The following is a 10,313-nucleotide window of genomic DNA, read 5'->3' on the forward strand; positions in this document are numbered from 1 at the left end:
ACTTACGCCAAAATTCATCACTGTTGTAGGAGTGGAACTGTGTCGTAACCCGAGGACCCCCTGTATTTTATTTTCCTCTTCTATTGCTTATGCACATTGCCTAGGTGATGTCAGTGTTGTATTTACATAAACCGTAGGTTGCTTCACGTAGGACAGTGTCTGCCACCTTGTATTTATAAATGATGCTACTTTTGTCCATGTGTAGCTTTTTGCACTTTTGTATGTTAAACTGTATTTTCCAAGACTTTTCCAGTTCTGTGCAGGTCTTTTGAATTATTTTTGCAAAAGTGTAAATATGTAAATATAGAAAATAAGGCAACAAAGTCAGAATAACTGAATCCCTAAATCACAATAACTTATTAATTATCAAATATATTTACTGCACACTCCACCTTGAATCTATGCAGAAGGAAAGCAATGCAGCACTTAGTCTTAGCTTTAATTAGTCATAAAAAAAACAGACAGACACAATATTGTGATTACCAACATCTAACCCAATAATGAAGATTAGAGATGGCTTGTGGCAGAGATTGTTTAATATAGACAAAGGCTGCAGTACAGAGGTTTTGAGCTGAATAAGAAACATTAAAACAATTGTGATGAGAATGGGATGCTCAGCCCAAAAAGAACTGCCATTCTATTTACTATAATTGTATAAAATAACATCAAGCCAAGATTGAAGGTCTTTAAAGTCCTATTGTCCATCATGCTACTGTATAGTTTATTTCTTTGTGTTTGGGGTTCTGTGCATAAAGAAAAATTTTCTAAAATTTGTGTGACATTTTCCCATAATGTGCTTCCAGCTGTGTTCCAATGTTCTTGTTGAAGAATTTATTTTAAAGTAACATCTGGCATCAGCTGTTCCATCCATAGTTTAAGCACTTGGATAATGTCACCTCTTAATTTCTGAGTCACTAAACTGAAAGTGTTCAACTTCTTCAAACTTTCCTCATAGCTCAAACCCATATAAGTTACTAGCCATCCCCCATTTAGAAGTGAAACAGGACAGCGTGGAGGGCCCTGACCGGCTCCCTACTCCTGATGTCACTCTTCCCTCTCCCCTCAGCCTACAGGATCTGTCTCAGATTAGCGCGAATATATATCGCTCCTGCAAGCGAACTATGATTCTTAACACGATGAGAGAAGTTGCAAAATCAACCGTAATGTTCAAGCAAATTCCAGAAAGAACCTGATCTAAATCTGTTAAGTAGTTGTCTCGTTCGCTAGCTAAGTGGATGTAAGATATGCCCCAAAGCTGGTGCTTGAGTGATTATGGCATCCCCTCCACTTGGCCCCCTGTGTCTTTCTTGGATTCTCACAAATAAATCGGTACCACAAGCGAACTACGATACTTAGCGCGATGAGAGAGGTCGCAAAATCAACCGGAATGTTTAAGCAAACTATAGAAAAAATCCCGATTTAAATCCATTAAGTAGTTCTCTCATGAAAAGCAGACAGACATTGGATTTTATATATACAGAGAAGAAGAGAGCTGTATCTTAGTCCTGGAATCAGCCTATTGTGTGTTTTTTTTTGTAATATGGAGACTAAAACTGAACACAGGAATCCAGAGGAGGCCTCGCAAGTGAGTTGTTTAACTTAACATAACCTCTCTTCACTCATATTCCAGACATTGCTCTATATAGCCTAACATCTTATAAGCCTTCTTGATTGCTTCTGTACACTTTCTGGATGTAGATAATGACAAGTCCCTTTTGACTCCCAGGTCCTTCTTACATGTTGCTTGCATTAAAATTCATCTGCCACTAATCTGCCCAAGCCTGTATGCAGTCCAGGTCTCTCAGTATTGAGTCAGCTAACTCCATGTTGTCTGCATTTCTACCTGTTTGGTATCATCTGCAAACCTATCAGTTTTATTCTTTTCCAGATCACTTATGTGTATTAAAAGAGCAGTGACCCCAGCACTGACACCTGAGGGACACCACTTTAACATCATCTCACTTTGAAATGTTCCCTTCACCATAATCCTTTGCTTCCTGGGTTAGAAACAATTATGTACCCACCTACAAACTGTTGCCTGAAATCCTGCTTGATCCTCAGAAATATTTCAAATGTGATCCTGTGTGAAGCAGTGCTTCATATTTTACATAAATAACATAATACTTTCAAACTTAATCCAATTCAGGGGCACTGGGACCTGGAAACAATCCTGGATAGGACACCAGTTCATTGCAGAGCCCACTTATTCAAATACTCGTATAAGGGTCAGTTTCTTATATATTATACTAGCCGTCCCCCATGGCTTCGCCCGCATAGTACTGAAACAGGACAAACTTTACAAATCAATAAACAAACAAGTATCGCTAGCTAAGCAGAGTCAAGGTCCGCTCCAAAACGTTTCGAGAGATACAACGATTTGAGTGGAGGCTGGCACATGAGTGAGGAGGTCCCCGCCGGCTCCCCACTCCTGTCGTCACACTTCCCCCTCCTCTTGGCCAGTAGCCTCTGTCTTAGATTAGTATGAATATATCGCTCTTGCGATATATGGCCATATCACATCCCCGGAAGTGCTCCCAGGTCCAATATAAAAGGAGCCCATTGCAAGACATGGATGAGTCAGAGTTGGGAGGCAGCGGGTGACGCTCATTGGAGGAGAGAGAGAAGGAGAACTTAAAAGTTTATATATTTACTGTAATCATAATTTTATTGAGCTAAATGGATTAATCCTTTTTAAAGTTTTAGAACCAGAGTTGTGTTAGGTCATGTGTGTCTGGGGTTTGGGAGCTCAGTGGCACCCCCTACTGTTCACATGGCTCATAAAGTTTAAAAGGTTCTGCACTTATGAGGTGGTATCTAAAATATAGTGCACAATTTTTGGAGACCATAATAACTTTAGTGCAAAGTGGAATGACTAGACTTATTTGAGGACTAAATGGTTTGAGATACAGTATGATGAAAGATTGACGGAGTGGCATTTTTCAGATGTAGGTGGAGTTATGAAGGATGGCTCATGTCAGATGCTGGTCTACAATCAGTTCTTCAGTGACACTTGTGGGAACAGATGGAAACCAATTAACAGTAGATTTAGAAAAATAATGAAATATTTTTTAGTTACCCAGAGAACAGCTGGGACACTGAAAGAGTTAACTAGCAGGATGGCCATAAACAGTATCTTAGTGTATTTTGGACATGTTGTGTGAATAGTAATAAGAGAGCTGTCATGGGATGAATGGCCTGTTCTTGTGAAGATATTCTTTGGCTTATAATAAAAGTAAAAAAAGACACGAAAAGGGTTGTGGCACCACTGGGTGAATCCTGTTTAATAGCAGGTGTTGTGCCAAAAATGAAAACAAAAACAAATGAACATGTTGTCAGTTCACTACTAGGAAAAACATCTTATGCAGACTCAAGTCTGTTATGAATGCCTACTTCCAGTGGTTTTAAATGTCTTCCAGGGCAGCAAAGACAGGACTTCCGGATATCCTCCATCCTATGATCATCGGATCTGGGAATACAAGAGGGAAAGAAAAGAGTGACAGCCCCAACCCCTAGATTGGAGTGAATTTACCATCAATGTTGAAGCCCTGAAGATGCACTGAAAGCATGTGTGTGTGACTGAGTTTTTAATTTTATTGCATCATTTATTTTCAGGTGAACCTCATGAGGCTTCTCGGTTCAAGTCCAGCTCTGAGTCCAGCTCTGAAGAGGCAGGGATTTCATGTGAAGCAGCTGGGAGTCTAAAAAAGAGGCAACGAAGACAAAGAACACACTTCACTAGCCAGCAACTGCAAGAACTGGAGGCCACTTTCCAGCGAAATCGATACCCAGACATGAGCATGCGTGAAGAAATAGCTGTGTGGACCAATCTCACTGAAGCTCGCATCCGGGTAAGCACCACAATGACCTTACAGAAAATGGTAACAAATGATTGCCTCTTCACAAGACTTTCTTCTATGCTAAAAATGATTGGGATATTGCAGTTATGGGGCTTACACTCTCATCCTAAATGAAACTTGCTTAATCCAGTTATGGGAGGATACAGCCTCTCCCCACAGTCCCAGACCCAAGTCAGGAGCCATTTTTTGACTGGGCACTAGTCTGTCGCTGGGTACATTTGCTCATGTAGTCATTAACATAATGTTCATGTCCTTGGGATGTGGCAATTTGACCAGAATAGTACCTGGAGAAAAACCAACACAGAAAGCATCAAAACTATATATACACAGGCAGTGACTGGGCTATCATTTGATCCCAGGACTCTAAAGTTGTGAGGCTGCCACCTACTAAAAATAAAAACTTTAGTGAACTGAATTAGTGCCCATGGAGAAACACCTGAAAAACTACTCTATCTGTCTTATTGTTGTCTTATGTTTTCTGTCATTTGAAAATGGAAATAAATTACTTTAGGATAATAAAAGTCATTTGTGATAAAATGGGACCAGACTGTATATGTTGTAGATATCGTTTCAGAATTTGGTTTAGAAGTGGAGTGGTATAATAGCAAACTGGTTAACACCACTACCTCAAGGCTTTAAGAAAAAGCATTCGCATTTTCATTCTGGTACAATTGTGTGAAGAGGTTCTGCTTAGAGATATAATATAATAAATATAAAAGAGGGTGACATGCTGGTTCAGCAGTTAAATCTTCTACCTCACAGTTCCTGTCTGTGTGAAGACTGTGAGTTCTTTATGCATACTGTAATCTCCTGTGTACTTCAATCTTTCTCCAACATCGCAAAGATGTGTGTTCAGTTCATTGTCAGCTCCAAATTATCTCCAGCATATGTAAGTGTTGGTTTAAAATGTCCTCTGTAATGGAGTGCAATGTGTCCAGTGTCACCTGAATTATCACTCTGATGGTGCAGGTTGGCTCCATGCTCGCTGTGCCATTTTGGAGCCTCATTAACCCGCAACCATTGCTAGTCATAACCGAGATGAAAATGAAGACACATACATCTAGCCAAGGGGTAGGTGCAAAATTAAGAGTGTTTTTATTAAAAGTCCATCAAAAAAACAGTGTTTTAAAGTGCAATGTTATATTTCCTTATATAAATAATGCAATAAAACAAATTGGTGGATGTTAAAATCAATCCACAAATAATTTCTTAAAATTGATATTAAAATAAAAAGATAGTTCCTTTATAAACTCACAAGCCCCAATGCTTCTCTCACAAATTTGGCTTCTCCTATGCTAATCCTATGTAGGACCTTGCAGTAAAAGGAGACACCCACCAGTAGGTGCAGTCAACCATTACATCCAGGCTCAGGTCCTCATTGCCACACCCTTGGCAACCATGGGGCGCCACGCCAAGCAGCACACGTCTCCTGCCACCTGTCCCTTGGCATCAGTAGGAGCGCCCCTTCTTGAGTTTAACAACCTCCTTGCCCTTAGGCTCTGCTCCTGACCACCTGCCTCCATTCTGAAACACCCCAGCCCTGGCACCCCCTGTGCAAGCTACTTTTATTGCTTTGATTGAGCGCCACTCCCTCCACAGCACAAATGAGGCACCTGACTGATAACTGTATTGGCACGTGTATGGGTGATCAGCCAGGTAACCCTTTATCTTTAGAGCAGAGCACATTCATACACACCTGCCCCTAATTCTGAACCTGCACAATCTAGGGTGCGATTATTTATTTAATACTTGCCCAATGCCACGAACCACTAATCACATGCCTCAGCTCTCTGTGACTCCACTTATAAAATAATGTAATATATTTTACTAGTCATAGTACCCATCATTGCCCATGAATATTTGTATAATGGATTATAGCAATAATGCAAATGTAACTGGGAAAAACTGCTTTTTGGAAATTCAAGATGGCTTAGCCCAACCGCAATGAGACAAAAATATCAATAATCAGATTGCAATTCAGAGGCGCTGACATCTGAGGTTCGATTCCCAAAAGGGGATGCAAAAGTATGTACAACTGACGACCCCCAATAAGAGTGAAACGTGTATCGCATACTCTTGGTATTATTTGGCAGATATATACTGCTCAAAAGAATAAAAGGAACACTTTTTAATCAGAGTATAGCATAAAGTCAATGAAACTTATGGGATATTAATCTGGTCAGTTAAGTAGCAGAGGGGGTTGTTAATCAGTTTCAGCTGCTGTGGTGTTAATGAAATTAACAACAGGTGCACTAGAGGGGCAACAATGAGATGACCCCCAAAACAGGAGTAGTTTAACAGGTGGAGGCCACTGACATTTTTCCCTCCTCATCTTTTCTGACTGTTTCTTCACTAGTTTTGCATTTGGCTACAGTCAGTGTCACTACTGGTAGCATGAGGCGATACCTGGACCCTACAGAGGTTGCACAGGTAGTCCAACTTCTCCAGGATGGCATATCAATACGTGTCATTGCCAGAAGGTTTGCTGTGTCTCCCTGCACAGTCTCAAGGGCATGGAGGAGATTCTAGGAGACAAGCAGTTACTCTAGGAGAGCTGGAGAGGGCCATAGAAGTTCCATAACCCATCAGCAGGACCAGTATCTGCTCCTTTGGGCAAGGAGGAACAGGATGAGCACTGCCAGAGCCCTACAAAATGACCTCCAGCAGGCCACTGGTGTGAATGTCTCTGACCAAACAACCAGAAAGACTTCATGAGGGTGACCCAAGGGCCCCATGTTCTCTAATGGGCCCTGAGCTCACTGCCCAGCAGCATGCAGCTTGATTGGCATTCGCCATAGAATACCAGAATTGGCAGATGCACCACTGGTGCCCTGTGCTTTTTACAGATGAGAGCAGGTTCACCCTGAGCACGTGACAGAAGTGAAAGGGTCTGGAGAAGCCATGGAGAACATTATGCTGCCTGTAACATCATTCAGCATGAGCAGTTTGGTGGTGGGTTAATGATTGTCTGGGGAGGCATATCCATGGAGGGTCACACAGACCGCTACAGGCTTGACAAAGGCACCTTGGCTGCCATTAGGTATCAGGATGAAATCCTTGGACCCATTGTCAGACCCTATGCTGGTACAGTGGCTCCTGGTGCACGACAATTCCTGGCCTCATGTGGTGAGAGTATGCAGGCAGTTCCTGGAGGATGAAGGAATTGATACCATTGACTGGCCACCACACTTTCCTGACCTAAATCCAATAGAACACCTCTGGGACATTATGTTTTGGTCCATCCAATGCCACCAGGTTGCACCTCAGACTGTCCAGGAGCTCAGTGATACCCTGGTCCAGATCTGGGAGGAGATCCCCCACAACACCATCTCTCATCTCATTAGAAGCGTGCACCGATGTTGTCAGGCATGTATACAAGAACACAGGGGCCATGCAAAGTGCTGCGTACAATTTTGAGTTGCTGCAATTAAATTTTGGCAAAATGGACTAGCTTGCCACATAATTGTTTCTCTCTGATTTTTGGGGCGTCTTTGAATTCAGGGCTCTGTAGGTTGATCATTTTCATTTCCATCAAACGATGTGGCATCCTTTCGTTCCTAACACATTACCCAGTCTATATCAATATAGATATCCAGGAGGATTTCTTTTTCCCATTGAGATCTGATGTGTTTTCAAAGTGTTCCTTTAATTTTTTTGAGCAGTTTATATCACAAATATAAGGAACGTTCAAAATGTTTCCACTTTTTTTTTTTACTCTATTTATTAAAAATCCTAATTTTCAGCTTTAACTGATGGTATTTGTTGCACACTAACCTGTTTGTTTGTCTCAGCATAAATGGCTGAAGGGGCAAAAAAAAAACCAAAACTGCATCATTACAGCAAAATGGTGCAGCCAGTGGTAATGAGTTTGGCGTGTTGTTTAGGTCTGGCCCTGTCAGTGACTCAGTACAAACAAAGGCATTGTGGCATTATTGGGGACCAGCACAAAGAAAATCACACATCACTTAAAAAAAGGCTCCGTTTACTTTCTCAAAATGTTGCATTTACATTATTGTTCATGCAATTTAAAATACAGGTTTCTTGGAGCTCCAGGAATTTTGTAATGGGAGAGTAAACACCACAAAAAATACACAAATTACTGCAAAACATCTGAGTGTATGTTTCTGAAATTTTGTGAGTATATTAGAGTTAACCCAACTTAACATATTGAGTTTATGGAGTTTTGAAAGTTGCATCATGAATAATAGTTCAATAGAGAGGAGCAACACAAAAAAGAATCATTAGATTTACCCAGCTTACATGTAATTTTAATGATTAAATTATTCGACAAAACAGCAATTGTATTAATGTGTGATTTAACATCTGTTTGTGAAACCACAGCAAACCAGGAAATACAAAGAATAAAAGTTCATGGTTCCAGCACAACAAGGAGTTACCACATTAACGAAATTCAATCATACACAAAAAGAACAAATTCTACACTCATGAGAAGCAGCAAAATCAGAAACGTAGCATAGAAGATGGACAGAAAAAAACACCGAAATATTTGATTTTTTACGAAAATCACTTTTTGCAAAAGTGTTGTTTTTGCCCACAGCCCCAGGATGCCCTTTAGATTAACTGGTGACTCTGAACTGGCCTGACAGCACTGGTGTTTCTGGACTGTGCTTAGAACAGACTGGAATGCCCTCAGGGTTGGCTCCTGTTTTGCTGTTGTGGCTTTGAATATGGATTTAGCAGATTCAGAGAAATGAAATGTAGGGCCGTCACTGTGAATCGTGACTGCTTCATATTTATATTTCCCATGTATCTATTAAAAATGTTTCCTTTAGAATATCTGATATTTCATCTGTATAGTGCCTCATGGTGGTTACCAGTGATATATTAAAATAATGATTGATTAGGGTTGGCACCCTGCCCGGGATTGGTTCCTGCCTGGTGCCCTGTGTTGGCTGGGATTGGCTCCAGCAGACCCCCGTGACCCTGTGTTCGGATTCAGCGGGTTGGAAAATGGATGAATGGATGGATGATTGATTGATTTGGAATGAGTGCAGAGAATTAACAGATCAGACTATATTACTGTGACTTTAGTTATGATGCCAGCATATTGCTTGGACACGTTGAGTGACATCACTACTTCAGATGTGGAGCTGAGGTCCATTAATGAGCAATGTCCAATTACTTCTCTTCTCTTTATCCTCCAGGTGTGGTTCAAGAACCGTAGAGCAAAATGGCGAAAAAAAGAGCGTCACCAGCCACAAGATATTTGCAAGCCGGGCTTTGCCTCCCAGTTCCCGGGAATGCTTCCCCAGTACGAGGAAGTGTATGCTGGCTACTCCCCTTACACTAACTGGGCTACCAAGGGACTGCACAGTGGTGGCATCGCAACCAAAACCAGCTTCCAGTTTTTCAACTCCATGAACGTCTCCCCACTGCCCTCACAGCCGATGTTCCCTCCTCCACCACCACCCACCTCCCTCACCAGTGTGCCGATGCCCAGCTCAGTTGCATCAGGCATTGAGAACCTGTCTGGCTCTTCAATAAGTACTGGGGTCACCCCATCACCTTATTGTGCCTCTTCATCTCCTTATAATTACAGTCGGGATCCTGGTGGACACAGTCTGGCAAACCTGAGACTGCGTACCAAGCAGCACACACATTTTGGGTATGGGATGATGCAGAGCTCAGCAGCGAGTCCCTGTGAATATAATATGGACCGTCCAGTATAAGACAAGAAGACGAAGCAACAAAGCAACAAAAAACTGACCTTTGAAATTAATGTGCTATAAAGTCGTCCTTGGTGACATTTTTGGTGCTTTTCCTATAGACACTGATAGCAAAATAAATAGGAAACACAGCTTGGTTATTAAGGGAGAAGTTTGACTGCAGGGTTTAAAAAGCAGGATTCCTTTGGATTCCTCACTCAGCTGTTTGCTAAATGATTTATTATTTTCTGAATGTTTTATGAAAAAAAACGAGAAACAGCTCCTCAGGTGAGTTACTTGTATAATTGGCTCAGAAAGCCCAGACTACAGAGTTTTTCCTATAAACCCAAAGAAAATGGTGTTGTTCTTTCAACAGTTTAGGGTTAGCCATTTTTCTGTCCTAGTCCAGACAGCAGTGTTTTGATTTTTTTTTAATACTCAAGACAACAAGTAGTTGCTGTTCTTTGACTGCACTGCCAGCCTGACGTATCTCTCATCTACTGTTGTGAAAAGTTTACATTTTTGTAATTTCATTGATATTTGTTTTTAATAAAATTGTTTTTTTTTTAATATTGTGTGATTGTATATTTAAAGATTCATAAAAATTTAAATTAATATCATATCCTCAAACCTGCAGATTCCAGTCCAAAATTCGCATTAAGGAAGGGCATAATTCTTTTATTGTGTTTACAAAAGGTATTTTATTTAACCTGTAAGGTTCTTTTTATATTGGTGGACACATTTATACTAGAATTGCCTAAATCATTGGCCTTGATTTACACGCACACCC

The 10,313-nt window shown here is 41.0% G+C and overlaps 1 protein-coding gene across 1 annotated transcript in view; it reads left to right on the forward strand.

Annotated features, from left to right (window-relative positions):
- Positions 1–10,058, forward strand: part of LOC120538858 (pituitary homeobox 3-like) — a 33,166-nt gene extending 23,108 nt beyond the window's left edge. The window contains exons 2-3 of the mRNA XM_039768421.1: positions 3,613–3,848; positions 9,023–10,058. Coding sequence (XP_039624355.1) covers positions 3,613–3,848; positions 9,023–9,547 — 761 coding nt within the window. The 3' untranslated portion in view covers positions 9,548–10,058. The remainder of the gene's footprint in view (positions 1–3,612; positions 3,849–9,022) is intronic.
- Positions 10,059–10,313: the final 255 nt, after the last annotated feature.

The sequence above is a fragment of the Polypterus senegalus genome, chromosome 11, assembly GCF_016835505.1.
Source record: "Polypterus senegalus isolate Bchr_013 chromosome 11, ASM1683550v1, whole genome shotgun sequence".
NCBI lineage: Eukaryota > Metazoa > Chordata > Cladistia > Polypteriformes > Polypteridae > Polypterus > Polypterus senegalus.